The sequence below is a fragment of the Eptesicus fuscus genome, chromosome 5, assembly GCF_027574615.1.
Source record: "Eptesicus fuscus isolate TK198812 chromosome 5, DD_ASM_mEF_20220401, whole genome shotgun sequence".
Lineage (NCBI taxonomy): Eukaryota > Metazoa > Chordata > Mammalia > Chiroptera > Vespertilionidae > Eptesicus > Eptesicus fuscus.
The window spans coordinates 59,728,328-59,746,100 of NC_072477.1; the positions used below are offsets into that span (position 1 = coordinate 59,728,328).

Sequence of the window (17,773 nt, forward strand, 5' to 3'; positions counted from 1 at the left end):
AACTCTTTGTACAAATATCACAATAAAGAGCCCCAAGATGCAAGAGATAGGTGTTTTAAAGGGGAGAAAGGTATTTCCATAAAAATATTATAGCTCAGAATCAAGAGTGACCTCTTTTTCACGACAAATGTCTGCTGAAAAGGGAAACAATAGGCAAATCTGTTGGAAGGAGTGGCTGTACTTTTCCCATAAGTAGGGTGGTCATGTAATTTTATGACCAAACCAACACAGTTTTAGGATGGGCACCATTAATAATGAGGCCAAGCCAGACTGGGGTTTGTTGCATCTTTCCTAGATTAGGGGCGGTTGGAACTATTCCAACTTTTCTAACTAACCAAGCAATGCAGTTGCGTCCCTTAGAAGGTACTTGCCGATTCCATTTTTGCAAGAACTGTCAAAGGCTAATTTTTAAAGTCATCACAGTCTATACGTCTACCCATAGCGCATAATATAAGAACGTATCCTCATGATTGGGAGAATTTTGAAAGCCAGTCACACTTTGTATTTCCACATTTTGCATCTGGTACCTGATGGTTTGACTTTGTTTGACACGGGTACTTCTTTTAGATATTGATGAGTGTGTTGAAGAGCCAGAAATCTGTGCCTTGGGCACATGCAGTAACACTGAAGGCAGCTTCAAATGCCTGTGTCCAGACGGGTTCTCTTTGTCCTCTACTGGAAGAAGATGCCAAGGTAAGTGCATTTGAAGGCCTTAGACTTTCATTACCCTGTGTTTATTTGTTGTGGTTTTACTTTTAAAACATGGCAAAGCTTTGATTCTTTGTGAAAGAGAAGATGGAGAGTTTTTATTCACCCAGAGGTCTAATGACTACCATATGTCAGAAAGTTCATTTTTACTTTTAAGGTTAAACACTCATCCATCAAGTTATGGTTGCTTGTGCAACAACTGTCCTGGCACTGAGACCCAGACTCCCCTAAGAGCACAGATGCTGGTAGGCCAGTGAGTGGGATCAGCCAGTAGCCACTGAATGTGGCAAAGCCTGGCACGATCAGCCATCAGCCACACGGTCTCTGCACCTGAAGAGGTAACCTAGATAAATATGGGCCAAAAACTAGGCTTTCAGACAGAAAAATGCGATTAACCCACATGTCCCCAGGATATAGTGCCTATCCTTACATCACAAGTTTTCTAAGAAAACAGAAAAATAAATTTGAACTGACCAAGATTCTTGCTAGGCCATAGTCTGTTTTCTGGAATAATACATGTGCACTTTTTAAAAAAATCAAAAGGGAGCCTGAACTTAAGCATAACACAGTGTATTGTGTCCCAGAAAACTGTTTAGATTTTACTTAGCAATGCAATGAATGGTGTGAGTCTGTCTATTTTCACAAATTAGTTTAATGAATTCAGGACACAAAAAAAAACCTCATACAAACGCACATAGTTCTCTTCTCCCCCACCCCCACCCCAGCCCTGCTCCAGTGCCTTTTTGTTGTTTTTGTTCCGTTTTTTCTTTTTTGTTTGTTTGTTTATTTTGTTTTGTCTTGTTTTGTTTTGTTGTGTGTGTGTGTGTGTGTGTGTGTGTGTTTGTTTTCTTTCCATATTACCAAATGAGAGGCAAAGGATATCAATTAAAATTCTAAAAATTGTGTTTAAAGTCTCAACCCTGCCATGTTTCGTGTAGGGCAAGGCATTTAATCTTTTGTAACCTCCATTTTCTCATTTTAAACAACAATAATACCTGCCCAACCAATCTTATTGAACATGTGACAGAGCTTTTTTACTTTCTGAGTCCTTCATAGACTCTTGTTATTCTAATCTATTCACTTTTTACTTTACAGCTGGTCATTTAGCTACCTAGTATTTAAAAGTGAGAAAGGGAAGAGTTGAGAATACTCTGGTTGGCTTGGTCTTATAGGTAGTTACTGGAGGCTGTTGGTTGATTTTGAGGTTGTGGGTTGGGTGATGCTTGATTCAAGCAGATACGCTGTCTGGGTGGTATAGACCAGCCCAATAAATTCTAACTTCTCCCTGGTTTTTGTGTGCCTTTGGGTTGGCCTGAGTTTGGAAAGAAAGCAGTGAGAAACCAGGTGTGAATCTGCCGATGTGGCAAGCCAGAGGAAACTCAGAGGCTATTAATTCAATTTGCACTGGCCTGTCACAGAGCAAGCTAACGCTGCAGGAAGAATCGGCCCAGCTTGTGAGCAGCCCTGCCACATGCTCAGCGCCAGAATTGAGGAATGCAAGCAGGGAAAGCGACTGTTGTAGTTCTGATGCAATTTCCAAGGTCATTAAGGGCTCTTTGCAGATGGACTGGTAAACAGGCATCCCAGGGAGCCCTAGTTAAAGTGTGTGGGCAAGCCACAGTTCTCTTTCCCAATGCAAGGCACCTTTGATTAATAAACCCGTTCTAGAGAATCACCACAAGCAAATCTCCCACAGAGCACAGATTTCAGTGGAGCCAGGGAATAAAGACCCAGGTTTTTCTTAAAAGATGACAAATTAGGAGTCAGGCTTCTATTGCCCATGAAATGAGAAAAGTCCACAGAACTACTGATAATGCTATGAAGGAACAAAAGTGATGGATCGTGGCACCCGGAGGTCACAGATGTAAATGAGCCACTCCCACTTACAAAGTTCAGTGAAGATAATTTGTCACTTATGCTCACCCTAAATGTCCTGTGTTTGAGCCTCTGTGTAAAGCCTAGATTTTTTTTCCAGGGGTGGGTGGGGTGATGGAGTAGGGTTGGGGAGACTGGGCTAAGGAACAGGGTCAGTGATAAAAGGAAGAGAGAATGAAAATGTTAACAGACACGTATTAGAACATGCACGTGTCTAGATTTCAAAGAAACATTACAAGCTGGAAAGACAAAGGAAGGAATTAAGCTTTAATATATTTGTTGAAACATATTAGTGAGTAGTCACTAAGTTATATCTTAAGACATTTGTAGGCATAAATTATAAAAACAGGACTGATAAACTCAAAACTTTGAGAGAGTGACAATGAACTTGAAGAGTAAAGCAAGTCAAAAGGTATCCTTGCCATGACTGTATGGCTCAGCTGGTTGGAGCATCATCCTGTACACCAAAAAGTGGCACATTCAGTTCCCTGTCAAGACTCATACCCAGGTGCAATCCCTGACAACTGATCTCTGTTTCTCTCCCACATCAGTGTTCCTCTCTCTCTCTCCCCCTGTCTCTTTCTAAAAATCAATATATATATTTAAATGTGTAATTCAGGGAACTATCATTCCCTGAAGCTTCTCAGCAAATCAAACATTTGGTTGGCAGACATGCTGTAGGATGAGGACTGGCTTTTAATTGCTCTTGACCTTCTGAAGAGTATCTGACTGAAGGGTGCCTGTGAGGTCCTGTCTATAGCAGATATGGAAGTGAAGTAGAAATTAGGGAGATAGTTTATGTGGAAAAGTTGGTTGAAAAAGTTGAACAAGTTCATGGGGGAGGACAATAGAACTTGACTTAACAGAACCTCATAAACCAGATAGACAGGCAGACAAATATTTTTACTTTAATTCATGAAAATTTTTCTGGTATGATCTTTGGCTACTCAGTTATTCTTACACTGTCTCATTTGTCATGAAATAAAATGAAAATGTATTAACAGAAATGCATAGGTGACTATAATAGTATGCTACCTGAGATTGAAAAACTGTAACAGGAGAGAGCAGACCTGATCAGAAATAAAAAAGGGGAGTTGTGCAGAGTGGATATGAAAGCATTTCGTTAAAACCTGCAGATTTTGCCTCTGGGTAACTTGAGAGGAGATTGCAAGGCTCTGGAAGTCAAGTTTGAGGGAAAACACACTCCAGGCTCTTGGATGAGCTCACTTTTTAGAGTCGCTCAGTTTGCACTATAAGAAATGGAAAAGTCAGTTGCCAAAATTATGTCGCACAATGTTGGAGAATTTTGTAGGAACTAGATCCCATATTCCATGTTGGAGTCACCAAGAAATAATCAATATTAAAGAAACATATTCTTTGATAGAGTATTCTCCCTCTCATTCACTCCTCTCCCTGCCCTCCTCTTTACCTTCCCTCTCTCTGTTCAGCTAAACAAGCCTCTGTTTGTGTGCGTGTTGGTGTGCGTGTTCATGTGCAAAATCTGCAGAAAGCTCCGCCTCCATTTTGCAGACAGCAGCTGCATGAGTAGCTGCTGCAGTAGGTGACCATTGTGTTGTGTTCTTTCCAGTCCACAAAATCGCCACGTCTTTATCTGCTCTAAGCCTGGAATCTGGGGGTTTTATTTTGGCTCCAGGGCTTAGGGGGCACAGAATAAACAGCACAGCGTGGTGCTACAGTAAGTTCTAGCACTGGGAGGTCTCCCTTCAACTAGTGTGCTTGCTCAGTGTTATCCCAAACATGTGTAAGCAGAGCTCCCAGTGAAAGGTACTCGTGAACGACTCCATCTCTGGATGTCCCCATCCTGAAGTCACTGATGATATCAGGTTTGAAATGTGACAGTCTTCATTTTTATTATTTACATCAGGTTATTTGGGGAAAGTGGCAAAAATGAGAAATAATATGGTGAAAGTCACATAGATTTGTCCAGATCTCACTACAGAAGTTACCTATGACTATGAAGACTCAGCTAAGTTATTATTATAATCACTTAAGGCAGTGGTTCTCAACCTTTCTAATGCCGCGACCCTTTAATACAGTTCCTCATGTTGTGGTGACCCCCAGCCATAAAATTATTTTCATTGCTACTTCATAACTGTAATTTTGCTACTGTTAATGAATCGTAATGTAAATATCTGTGTTTTCCGATGGTCTTAGGCTCTACAGCAGCGGTTCTCAACCTGTGAGAACCCCTAGCAGGGTTGCCTAAGACCATCGGAAAACACAGATATTTACATTACGATTCATAACAGTAGCAAAATTACAGTTATGAAGTAGCAACAAAAATAATTTTATGGCTGGGGGTCACCACAACAGGAGGAACTATATTAAAGGGTCGCGGCATTAGAAAGATTGAGAACCACTGACTTAAGGGGTGTTGCTATAGTCATGAGAAGAGAACATATTTAACAGGATGGCTTGTTTCTTTCTTTTTATGTATATAATCTTCACCTGAGGATATTTTTTCCATTGATTTTTAGAGGGAGTGGAAGGGAGGAATTGAGGGAGGCAGAGAGAGAGAGTGAGAGAGAGATAGACAGAAACATCTATTTGAGAGAGACACATTGATTGGTTGCCTCCCATATGTGCCCCAACCAGGCCCGGGGATTGAGCCTGCAACCCAGGTACCTGCCCTTGACCAGAATCGAGCCCTCAACCCTTCAATGCACAAGTCGATGCTCTGACCACTGAGCAACATCAGTGAGGGCGGGGATGCCTTATTTTTTATTCAGTATTATACATTAACGATTTAGTGATTTAGTAAGAAAGCAACTGAAGGGCCTCTTGAATTTATGCTGCAGATTTGCGAATGAGCTACTGTTATGCGAAGTTTGAAGGAGGAAAGTGTTCATCACCCAAATCCAGGAACCACTCCAAGCAGGAATGCTGCTGCGCCTTGAAGGGAGAAGGCTGGGGAGATCCCTGTGAGCTGTGTCCCACTGAGCCCGATGGTACGTTTCCATCTGTGTTTCTCTTTGGCCCATTCAGGGTGCACACTGGCCACAAAATAAGCAAGACCTTAATTTAATTGTAAGTCCAACTAAAATATTCGTTAAAATTGTTTTTCCTCAGGAGCTAGGTAGTTCTTTTCTTCTAAGCTATGTTATGAATTGGAGCTGCCCAAGTAGTAGGCACGGCAGCTCTGGGACCTCGTTAACTGTCTCTGGTTTCTGGGCTTGTCCCGTTCACCGTTTCCCAATACGTGCAGCATGTGGCAGTTCGGCCACCACATAATGCTGGGGAGGAGCCTATGGCTGGTGCCACTGGTCTATCTATTAACGAGTATGTCTCCACCACAGAGGCCTTCCGCCAGATCTGTCCCTATGGAAGTGGGATCATTGTGGGACCTGATGACTCAGCAGTTGGTGAGTGGCCTGTGCTAGATTCTCAGCATTTCTAAGTATCAGCTAGCCTCTTCCTTGCTCATTTCCTATTGTTCTTATTTCTTCACATCTGTCTTCAAAAATTAAGCTCTGTTTCTTTGTCTTCTCATTTAGGTGCCAATTGTATTTTGTATTGTATTTGCGATAGTGTATTGTAATAACTATTCCATGGATTAAACACAGAAATGATTATAATTTACCTCTGTGTTTTTTATTTTTTTTAAATACCTTGTTATTTACTTTTTCCCTCTCCTTTGCTTAAGATATGGATGAGTGCAAAGAGCCTGATGTCTGTAAACACGGGCAGTGCATCAACACGGACGGCTCCTACCGCTGCGAGTGTCCCTTTGGTTACATTCTGGAGGGGAATGAATGTGTAGGTGAGTGATAAGTCGGTTTCTTCCACTGGGGTTTTACAAGTTAAAAGTTAAGCTCTACAGCAAGCATGTCAAACTCAAAGGCTAACACAGGCCAAATAAACAAGGTTTAAGTTTATGTGGCCGCAAAGAAAAAAAAAAGCTTCAATTTTCATAGAAACGTACATTTATTTCAATAAAGACATGCTGAATACAAAGGGCTGAAATAAATGAGTAATCGTTATCATAAAATAATAGAATATTTCAATAAAAATTAATATTTTTTTTCTTGAACATTAACTTACCAGACACTGAATAACTGCACAAATTAATAAGCATAACTCAAATAAACCTATTTTTCTTATTCTCCAAAAGCGAAATTTTTCCAGTTGCGCACACCAAACAAGTCAATTCAACACTAATGACGTAGCCATCGGCTGCTAAAATATTTGCTGCTGGTCTTAGTGGAAAGAAATAGTGTGCCTATGTGTAAGGCGCGTAAGGGAAATGAATGCAACACGATTATAGTAATCAGTCATTTGGGAATGTTGTAGTTCCTTATTAATAACTATGTATAACAGGATATTGTAAAAATTAAGGTACAAAATTTTTAATAAGACGTTTCTTACATACCGTTATATTGGCTGCGCCACATGTGCCCGTGGGCCATGAGTTTGACATGCTTGCTCTACAGCATTCACATGAGGAAGTATAAGTACCAAGATAGAAAAGAAATAAATTTTGTTCTTTCGTTTATGTATCATTCATCTAGCAATACTAGCTGAGGCCCCACTATGTGCCAGGCACTTTGTTTGGCTCTATGACTACAGCAGTGAATCAAGACAACATTGCCCTTCCTTGCATGGACCTTAAGTCTAATGGGAAAGACACATTTGAAGAGATAGTGGAAAGGACAATATTATAATGAAAGTCTTTCTGAAATTAAAACATATTAATGGTCATAATCTTAGTCTCTCAAGATATAAAATACAAAATTTGCCCAGATTTTGTTGCACATAGTAATATGAAATGCTATGTACCCAACATATTTCCCCTTGTTTTAACCTTCTTATTAAAATTTCAAAGAATGGCTTCTATGGCTGACCTTTGACCTCTTAATTCACACTAACTCCACATGGAATCTAAGTATTATGTCTATTTATCTAAGAAATCCAAACCTGAGTTAATAATGGCATAAATGCTAAGAGTCTGTGTACATTAGAAAGTGTTCTTTCCACACAGGGAATCAGGGTGTGAGGATTTCAGCTGCAGTGATGACTCTGGGAGCTGAAGCAAGTTCTTTAGGCCTTAGAATGTAATATTATGCAGATGGACCAAGTTATTTCTAATTACCTTATAACTCTAAAAATCAATGATATTGTGATTATTAACTTGAAAGAGATATGACATTCCTTACCGTGAAATGGAAGTTCATAGCAGAACGAAAGCAAAGTCATCAATGTTTTCTCTCTGGCACCTTCAGTTAGTGCTACTATGGATGTGAGACATGAGCCTCCTCACCCATAGTCTCTCTACCACAGTCTCTTGTCTTCACTTGCTGAGTTCAGGGCCCAGCAGAAGACAGAAAGAACCCTTGATGCTAGTCTATTACTTTTCTGTGCCCTACATAGCTAAAATACAATCCTATTTTTCAATTCCCCCCTCTCCCAAAGGAAGATGTTTTAGAATGAGAATTCTAGATAGATGAGTTGGGAGGCATATCTATTTTTTGGACCTCCTTGGTAAAACTTGTTCTCTCTAGATAGTTATTTAGAGAGATCAGACCCTAAATATATTTCTTTCTAGACTTTCGTCTGCCTAATGTAAACCATCTGGCTTCAACAGAATCAACAAAATCTACTTGGGTCTTGATTTTATCCAGTGTATTAATTTTGCTTAACCTCTGGTCTCTTATTTTGCGTCAGTTTAGTCTTCTATTTTATATCTGGCAGAGCTCCATCATGTTTAAGGCTTCTTGGAGAGTGATGTAATGTAAGGCCAAGCTGGAGATGTATTTCTAGCTTTAAGTAAGTGAAAACTTTTGACTTGTGAGAGAAGCATGGTTTTAACCCTTTGAACATCTATTCCCACTAGAAGATGTACTTCTTTATAGTGTGGGAGGCTGGAGAAACACACAGAGAAGAGCACTATGAGAGCTAGAAACCCAGCTACTGTCACTGTCATTGTCACTGCCACTGCCACTTAGCAAGTTGGATTTCACAGCCACAAACCTGTGGCAATAGGACATGTGTATTCCTTCTCTGCAAGGACAGAATGAGAATAAAATAAAACATTACAGATCGAAGTATTCTGATAGAATGAAAGGTATTATCTCAGTCCAAGCCCATTTTCTCTCAATTCATTGTGTTTTAAATATTATTCTCCTGGTCACCTGCAGATATTGATGAATGTTCTGTGGGCAATCCTTGTGGAAATGGAACTTGCAAGAATGTGATTGGAGGGTTTGAATGCACCTGTGAGGAGGGATTTGAGCCTGGTCCAATGATGACTTGTGAAGGTAAGACTCTTAAATGCATAATAGTTGGTTACATGTTCTGATCTTGGAAGCAACAGTTGGTTAATTATAATTCTTAATATGAAATACCACTCAGGATGTATAGAATAAAAAACATCTGGGCCGGATGGGCCATTCCATCTTTTCATCTCTGTGTGTCCACCTTTCTGCAGGGAGTATCTGAAAAAGATACAGATGGCTCATGGCACAAGTTATGCTGCAGATCATGCAGAGTTCTTGGTGGTGTCTCCCTACTACTGATATTTGTATACAACTCCAGTCTTGTTTATTACCTTCTTTCATACTTTCCATTTTCCCCTTCTGTCTTTATTTTCATCTCACTTGCTCCCTTTCTTTTTCTTCTCTGGTTTTTCTTTTCTATTCATAGAAACATCTACCCACTGAGGTAACCACCAATATCCCGCAGCCGTCACAGTGGCATTGCCTATATGTTATATGTGTCAGCCAGTGTGGCTGGAAGAATGAATGGAAAGAAAGCAAAGGGAGAGAGTGTCTAGAAGAGTGGTTCTCAAAGGATGGTCTCTGGACCAGCTACATCAGCATCACCTGTGAACTTGTTAGGGCTTCAGATTTTTAGGCCTCATCCCAGACCTCCTGAGTCAGCAACTCTAAGATGGGGGCTCAGCAGCTCTCCAGATGATTCTGATGTGTTCTCTAGTTGAGAACCACTGGTCTAAGAAAAGCATGAAGGGAAAATGAAGGCAGAGAGTAAAGTTGGTATTAAAATGAGCTCTGCATTAGAAATATGGCCCATCGGTACCCATTGTTGAAGTTGTGAGTGGATCTTTCAAGGCTGTAACTAGTCATGATCTGGGGTCTCACTGATGATCTCAGTGGCATCAGTGGTCTTAGGAAGAAACATGATCATCAAGATGGTCTGTTTTAACCCTGATTTTCCAAAACACATTCTGATGTTTTCAAATTATGAAATCTACAGAAATCACTTTGACCCACTAACAGTAAAGTCATTCCCACCTATTGAAGGCTCTAACCTGGGCATCAGTGGGAACTAGGTATTTCTGTAAGTGTATAATAATTCGGAACACTATTTGCTTGGGTATAAGAAACACTGCTATTTAACAGAAGCCTCTTCTATATGGGGAAAGGGAGGGGTTTAACAGTCATGGAGGGGTCTGCTTCTGTTCTGACAGCAATTGACTTGGCAGTTGTTTTGGCTGAATGGGGTAAAACTGATCACCACTCCATGTGACTTTGGGGGTGGCAAGTGATCATCTTGAGGCTTCAAAGAAAGAATTTTAGAACAGCTCCCTCTATATAGGTGACCTCATCCATCTAAATAACAATTCATAATTACACAGGAATAACAACCATAAACTTGACTGTGCTGGGAGCATCAGGATGCATGGCCCCCCTACTGATACCAATTATAAAATAACCAGATCATTTTATAGCTCCCTGAAAACCAGAGACTGCTTGGTCCACCCATGTTTATAACAATGAAGCATTTCAGCTTTTGGTAAAAGTAGATTCCTTTTTTTGGTTGATGTCCATGATCCATTATTTTCTTACTACCTCTGCTGCAGATGTAAACGAGTGTGCCCAGAATCCTCTGCTCTGTGCTTTCCGATGTGTAAACACTTACGGGTCGTATGAATGCAAATGTCCTGCTGGCTATGTCCTGAGAGAAGACAGGAGGATGTGCAAAGGTGAGACATTCACGTTCAAGGTCATCCAAGCCAGGGAGCTCTAACACGATGATGGGAGATGTCCCTCCAGAGCTTCCAACCATGGAGGAGGGCTGGGAATTGGGGAACACTGCTGTAGTTCATGGACATTATGAGGGTTGTCATTGCTCCCTTTCCTAGTAAATAGCTGCTTGAGGCTTCAAGCTGAGTCAAGGGCTGCCCTGCAGATCCCTTTTAGTTCACTCTGCATTGCATGCCAGCCATGCCACAAATGTGAAGACAGAAAAGAAGACTTTTTCCCACATTCAGGAAGTTCTGTATGAAGATGTTGAAATGGAGATATTCAATTAATCAAAAAGTATTAAAAACCGTGCTTCCTGCTTTTGAAGAGGTTACCAGTTAGTTTAGGGAGCAATTTCTTCGAGTTCATAAGTGGTTAGAAGAACTCTTCTCATTCTTGGGAGGCCACAGATTCTAACAATGCAAAAGGAAATAGGTTACTTAATACTGTTTTCATGTGAAAAAGGCAAGAAATTAATGCAGCTTCTCTTATAAATTTGTGGTTGCACATTCTTTCCAGACCTGGATGAGTGTGAAGAGTTGAAGCATGACTGTGCTGAAAAGCAAATGGAATGCAAGAACCTCATTGGCACGTATATATGCATCTGTGGACCCGGGTATCAGCGCACACCTGATGGGGAAGCCTGCGTAGGTAAGAGAATCCCAGCAGAAGGAGCTCTGAGTGAGTCGGAAGTGACAAAGGAAGGGACTTGGGTTGAATCCTTATGGGCCCTATGTTCTTCTTGGCCAGAGCCATTTTGCCCCTCATAATTAACCTCATGCCATAACTTCCAGTGGAGGGCCCCTTGTCTCATGATGATCTGTGAATCCCATGAGCTCTGTGATTTTTCTCCCTCTGAGCTGGTCTTTGCCTACTTTCTCAGCCCATTTTGCTTCCAGGATTGGAATATTGGGTATTTCCTCTATTTCCTTCCTTTCATTTTTGTACTCCTTTGTTTTGGGGTCAGTTCCACTTACTGCATTGGAATGTTTCCCTGTTGACCCAACTTTGCTACCAGTACCCTGGCATTGAGTTCTGATGCCAGGTCCTAAACAAGAAACATCACTAAACCAGTGGGATCCACCTCCAGAGAATGGGTGGGTGCAGAGTGGGTCCCAGGCAATGGTATTTTAAGGCTCCCCCAAGTTCCTATCATGTGGATCCAGCATTAAAAACCACAGCTTTAGACTGGGGGTTGGCACACCACAGTGTGAGGTTCAAATCCAGCCTGCCAGCCCACCACCTGTTTTTTTAAATGGAGTTATGTGGGAACATAGCCCTAATCATTCACTCATGGTCCATGGCTGCTTTCCTGCCACAGTGGCAGAGCAGAGTAGAGCACTTGCAACAGAGACCATATGGTCTGCAAAGCCTAAAATTTACTATATATTTATAGTAATACTGTAGTATTAGTATTACCTATAGAAAGTTTCCTGACCACTGCTTTAGACAAGAAATACAGGAGAAAATTACTAGAACACTCCCACATGCATCCCTTTCCTTTCTAATAATCAGTGACATTAGAAAACATATTTTATGTTGTCAGTCAAGAATCTTAAGGACCTCACCATCCCCTTCCTCTGTAAGAAACAGAATTAAATAGTCATTAAAGGGCAGGCTTTAAAAGCACAGGAAAAGGGTGTGGACTGAGGATCCCGTTCTGGGGCTTCTGGGATCTGTGCTGCTGACTGCGGCACATCAGAGTCGCAGAGCTTGGGTTCCACCCAGAGATTCTGAATCACTTGGTCTGCCACTGGGGTTTTTAACCTGTTCCAGCCCTCTCTAGGTGTCACCTTCCAGCTCTCTGCCTCTCTTTTTGAGAGCTGTGCCTCAGGGGCTTGGAACTCCTCTTTCGAATGGGATGCACCTAGGCAAATTATTTCATCAGACACTTCTAAGAATCTCAAGCTACTTGAATGCTTTTCTCTAAACCTGGGAGATTGAACTATGATTTATTCTTTCTTAAGAACATTGTTGAAGTATTACAATAAATATAATCTATATTGAAATGGAAGGTTAGTCTAGTTAAACTGCCTTAGGTCATAACTGACTATTGTAGATATTATTCTACTAAAGTATTGCAATATTTCTTTAATGTGTTGATTTTAAAATTAAAATTTTTTGTCTTCATTTGAAATGATCCTTTGAGAATCCTCTTTATGTAGAGATATGGAAAATTTTCAATTTTATGAAGTGAAAAACTGTAAGTGTACATAAAATGCTATCATCTATGTTTTAAGTATATGAAAATGCCATCAATTATGTTTTTTAAAGGGTGAAGGTACACACACAGATGTGTGTATCTGCTTGTATGTGTGCAATTCATCTCTGGGAAGACACAGTAGTAACACGGTTGACTCCCTGGAGGGGAATTTGGTGGCTGGGGGAGGGGGGGAAAGGGGAAATTTTGCTGAATACATTCTTATACCTTTTGTATTTGCGACCATGTGAATAGCTTACCTAGTATTCACAAACTAAATTTAAGAAAAGAAAGAAAGAGTCCATTCTTGTACAAAGTGGTCACATGACTCCTCCTGTTTTCGTCCTTCAATGAAACCGCACAGATGAGAATGAATGTCAGACCAAGCCAGGCATCTGTGAGAACGGGCGCTGCCTCAACACCCGGGGGAGCTACACCTGCGAGTGCAATGACGGCTTCACAGCCAGCCCCGCCCAGGACGAGTGCCTCGGTGAGTACGTGCAGCGGGATGCCTTCGCAACTGGCCTCCACACTGGGGTGCTTAGAACCCAGATCTCTTCTTTGAAACAATAGAGACTGTCACAGTTTCAGGAAAGGTTAAAAATGTTCATATTTTGGAGATGACTCAGTGACTGATTGTCCATTGGGCTTAGCACCACCCTGCAGCTCAGTTCTTCCTTCCCAGTACTAATTGTATCACTGAATCACTTGTTTGAAACTTCTTTCTGCCTTTTTAAACCCTTGGTGCTCAGGATGCTTCCATATGTTTCTCTGCCTCCATAGCATGACTATACTTCTGGGAGTAGATAGAGTCGCAACCTTGTCCAGACCAATGCTTTTCTGCCTACTTACTGAATTTCTTATTTGTCTCCTCAGATGTCATCCTTTCTCTCTCACTGCAGTTTCCAGCTTTCCCTTCTCGCTCCTTCTCACCAGGGTAAAGTGTTATATCCCTTGTGGGTTTCATATCTGACCAAATTTTTGAAAGCTTGCTGTGCTTAGAAAATGTCCTAAAATCTTCCTTTTAATATAATGTCCCTTCCAGACAACCGGGAAGGGTACTGCTTCACGGAGGTGCTCCAGAACATGTGCCAGATCGGCTCGAGCAACAGGAATCCCGTCACCAAGTCGGAGTGCTGCTGCGACGGAGGGAGAGGTTGGGGTCCCCACTGCGAGATCTGCCCTTTCCAGGGTACTGTGGCTTTCAAAAAACTCTGCCCCCATGGCCGAGGATTCATGACCAATGGAACAGGTACTTCACTTTGTTCTGGTTTATTACCAATGGAGCAGGTAATTCATTTGGTCCAAAAATACTTGCAGGGAATTTGTTTATTTGTTCTATGAAAAACAGATGAGAATATGGAATCAGCAATATGAACCTAGGCTGAGTTGCATAATTGAGGTTGACAAAATTCTTCATTACGATATTTTAGATAATCAAGGCCATGTTGCCAAAGTGTCCTGAATAAGTTGTGTGTGCTAGGGTTCCTGCCTCTGCTTTATAAGGAGTCTTCAATGTTTTATTAATTAATTAATTAATTTATTTATTTATTTATAAATCCTCACCTGAGGATATGTTTTTATTGATTTTTAGCAAGAGAGGAAGAGAGAGAGAGAGTGAGAGAGAGAGTGAGAGAGAGAGAGAGGGAGGGAAGGAGGGAGGGAGGGAGGGAGGGAGGAAGGGAGGGAGAGTGAAGTGAGAAATATCGATTGGTTGCCTCCTGCATGCACCCTGACTGGGGATTGAACCCACAACCTTTTGGTGTATGGGATGATGCTCCAATCAGCTGAGCTACCTGGGCAGGGCAGGAGTCTTCAACTTTGTAAACAAAAGTTGGTTATAAGTGTTGCTGATTACTCAGAATACAATTTTTAGATAAATCTTAAAATAAATGTACATTAAATTCCTAAACTAGTGAGCCAATATGTACTTTAATTCTTAAAATTGACTGAAATATACTGTATAAAAGTATGCTGGATTTATGTTCATGTTAGAAAGATGTGGTTAATAATAGAATAACAGAACTGGGTAGATTAGATGGGGTGACCAAACCAAATTTATGATTTTTTGGAGGAAAAATTGAAATGGTGGAAAACACTCATTTCTTGAGATGAATGAAGGTAGGCTAAATTGCATTTCAGAGTAAACTTGAAAAATTTCAATAAAAATATTAGCTGTTGGTACAAAATGGTTATTTGACAACCAACAGTGAAGAAATGGCTGGTGTTGGCCCCCACCAAACAGTAAGTGGATAGGTGGGTCAAGATGGGGAGGACAGTGGCTTTAATGCTCGACAGTGCATCCTGAGCAAACCTCCTTTGGTGGAGCTATGAGTGGGGTTCTATCTTCTTTAGCAGGCCACAAAGGCGCAGCCCAGTAATCCACCCCAAGTCCTGGGCCTCCCTCACCAAAGAGGTGAAGTTTAGTCCATTTTCCCCCATACTATGTGATTTGATATTTTTTAGGATTAACTTTATTCACAACAAAAAGAATAGAAAAAAACTTTTTTCCTTATTTTGGACATGCAACTTTAGGGGAAAAGTGGGATTTCCTTGTCAGAAGGGTCCACTGCTGCGATTCACTTATGGAACATCAGCCCGAGGCGAGCTTGATGGCGTGAGATGGCACAAGGAGCTAAATATGTCTAGATGAGGTAGATGTTCTATGGCCCACAGGAGGAAAACGGTATAAATCTAGAAAGAAATTATTTTTAAAGTTTTCTCCTAGCCTGATGAGTTTACCACTGCAGTCTCATAAAGTTATTCTTTGCCTTTCAAAATAGTTAACATTACATGTGAAATGTATGCTGTCATCCCTTTGGTTTAATTCCTTAGGTCCATAATTTAGTAACATGGTTCATTAGTACTTACACTGAAATGATTCTTATATATTAATATCGTCCATTTTAATGCCTTTCTTATTTTAATTTCTGTTTATTAAATGACAGATATTGATGAGTGCAGGGTTATCCATGACGTTTGCAAAAACGGGGAATGTGTCAATGACAGAGGATCATATCATTGCATTTGTAAAACCGGCTACACTCCCGACATAACTGGGACTGCCTGCGTAGGTAAGTATTCTATTTCTTCTGCTTTATTAACTCGAGCTAAAATTGTAGATTACGGCAAAAAAAAAAAAATCCTCAAACTAAAAAAATCTAAAAAGCCTGTGTAAATTCATAAGAAAACATAAGAGAAGGATCAAACACTTCACAGAGTTTACTTTTTCTTTTCTCAAAACAAAAGTTTTTTGTTCAACCTTGTGAGTATTGATATTTATGCATCTTTTCAGACAGGTAGTCACACTGTATTTCTTTGATCATAGATCTGAACGAGTGCAACCAGGCTCCCAAACCCTGCAATTTCATCTGCAAAAACACAGAAGGGAGTTACCAGTGTTCATGCCCAAAAGGCTACATTCTGCAGGATGATGGAAGGAGCTGCAAAGGTAAAGTAGAATGTGCCTTCACCCGCTCACCTGCCTCCGGGGCACAAGGTTGCCCACAGACCCTCTCTACACACAAGAGGTGCTCCCCTGGTGTTAGAGCCTCTGTGGAGGCTCCCTATGCAGAAGGGAAGGGAGATGGCAGAGGACCAGTGGCAGCAGCTATCCTCACTGCCTGCCCCCTGGGCATCCATGGGGACCTTCCCTGAGAGTCTCACAGGCAGCAGGACCAGTTCTACAAGGCTGGGATACTGAGGATCCCTAATGGATTGCCTCTGCTTTCTGTTTATTGCATCCATGTAGTCACTATGTAGTCAGACTGTTCAACAACTAAATAACCTAGATCTCCAGCAGAGTCCTACCTCACACTATCAGTGCCATGACCCAGAGGACATTGAACTAAGTAAGTAAGCACTTTGTGTAGGCTTTTGCTCTGCAAAATAGGGCCATTCCTGCCCTGCAGGAGCTTATCTGAGACATAAATGTCGCAATGAATTAAGAAGCAGCCAAAACTTCAGCAAAAATCCCTTATCAACCCAGGATTTTTGCAAAATTCTGTTGGTGTAAACACTCCTGTGAACAACTTCCTCAACATTAAGGAATCCATATATTGAGTGAATAGCACTAGTGAGTCATTCTTAAGGATAATTTGGAAAATGAGGGATTTGGAGAAGGTAGACTAGATGGCAGAACAAGAGTTATAGAGTATTCTGCCATGAAGTCTTGAAAGAGAAAGAGGGAAATAAGGAAGTTAAATGGTGGGATGGAGTGGAAGTGGGGAGCAGAGGGAAGGAGGGAGAGAAGGAGGGAAGAAGGAAGGAAAGAAGGGTCCTGCATTCACAGTGATTTTTTAAAAATTAATATTCTACTTACATTTGGAACCCGCTCCCGATGTTATTTATAGCAATGGAGTTGAGAATGAACCTTAACTTTCTGGCAGTGAGGAAAGAAGCCTGGTCAAAGTGGAGGATTTTATTGAGACGTGAGGAATAATCTGTAGGCAGTTTTTAAAAGTGCTACTAGCTTATCGGAATGAGTATTTTTCTTTCCTTTTTTCCCTTCCTGATTGCTCAGTTTTGTTTTATCCCAATGAGGATCTCTAAACATAAAGTCAGTTTTGTTTTGTTTGGTTTGGTTTGGTTTGCTCAACTCCTTTGAGCAGAATAAAAAACAGCAAAGACCGAAGTGAACAAATTTTCAGCCTCAACATTTCTTTTTATGTTTCAGCTTAAATAGATCTTTCCAATACTCTGGAAATATTTTGAGAATCCCTAGTCTCTTACTTCATTTAAAATTTATTTAAAATTTTATAACTGATCTGAAATTTCTTGAAGAATTCCCACTTTCCTCTAACTAAAGAGAATTGGATTTTCCTTGGATTCCCCCAAAGAGCTACATTTTTAATCTAAATTGAGACCACGTTTTATCTTTCAAACTCTTATCTCCTGGGTGCTCCCAGCCATTTGCTTGGCTCTGTTCTGGCCAGGCACACTTGAGTCAGAGAGATGAAAACTCAGAGCTTCCTCCTAGGGCAGCTTCTAG

At 40.9% G+C, this 17,773-nt stretch overlaps 1 protein-coding gene across 1 annotated transcript in view; it reads left to right on the top strand.

Annotated features, from left to right (window-relative positions):
• The window catches only part of FBN1 (fibrillin 1), a 233,037-nt gene that overhangs the window by 202,026 nt on the left and 13,238 nt on the right, over positions 1 to 17,773 (top strand). The window contains exons 49-59 of the mRNA XM_028147684.2: positions 568 to 693; positions 5,403 to 5,552; positions 5,901 to 5,966; positions 6,248 to 6,364; positions 8,739 to 8,858; positions 10,421 to 10,543; positions 11,103 to 11,234; positions 13,148 to 13,273; positions 13,829 to 14,035; positions 15,732 to 15,857; positions 16,112 to 16,234. Coding sequence (XP_028003485.1) covers positions 568 to 693; positions 5,403 to 5,552; positions 5,901 to 5,966; positions 6,248 to 6,364; positions 8,739 to 8,858; positions 10,421 to 10,543; positions 11,103 to 11,234; positions 13,148 to 13,273; positions 13,829 to 14,035; positions 15,732 to 15,857; positions 16,112 to 16,234 — 1,416 coding nt within the window. The remainder of the gene's footprint in view (positions 1 to 567; positions 694 to 5,402; positions 5,553 to 5,900; positions 5,967 to 6,247; positions 6,365 to 8,738; positions 8,859 to 10,420; positions 10,544 to 11,102; positions 11,235 to 13,147; positions 13,274 to 13,828; positions 14,036 to 15,731; positions 15,858 to 16,111; positions 16,235 to 17,773) is intronic.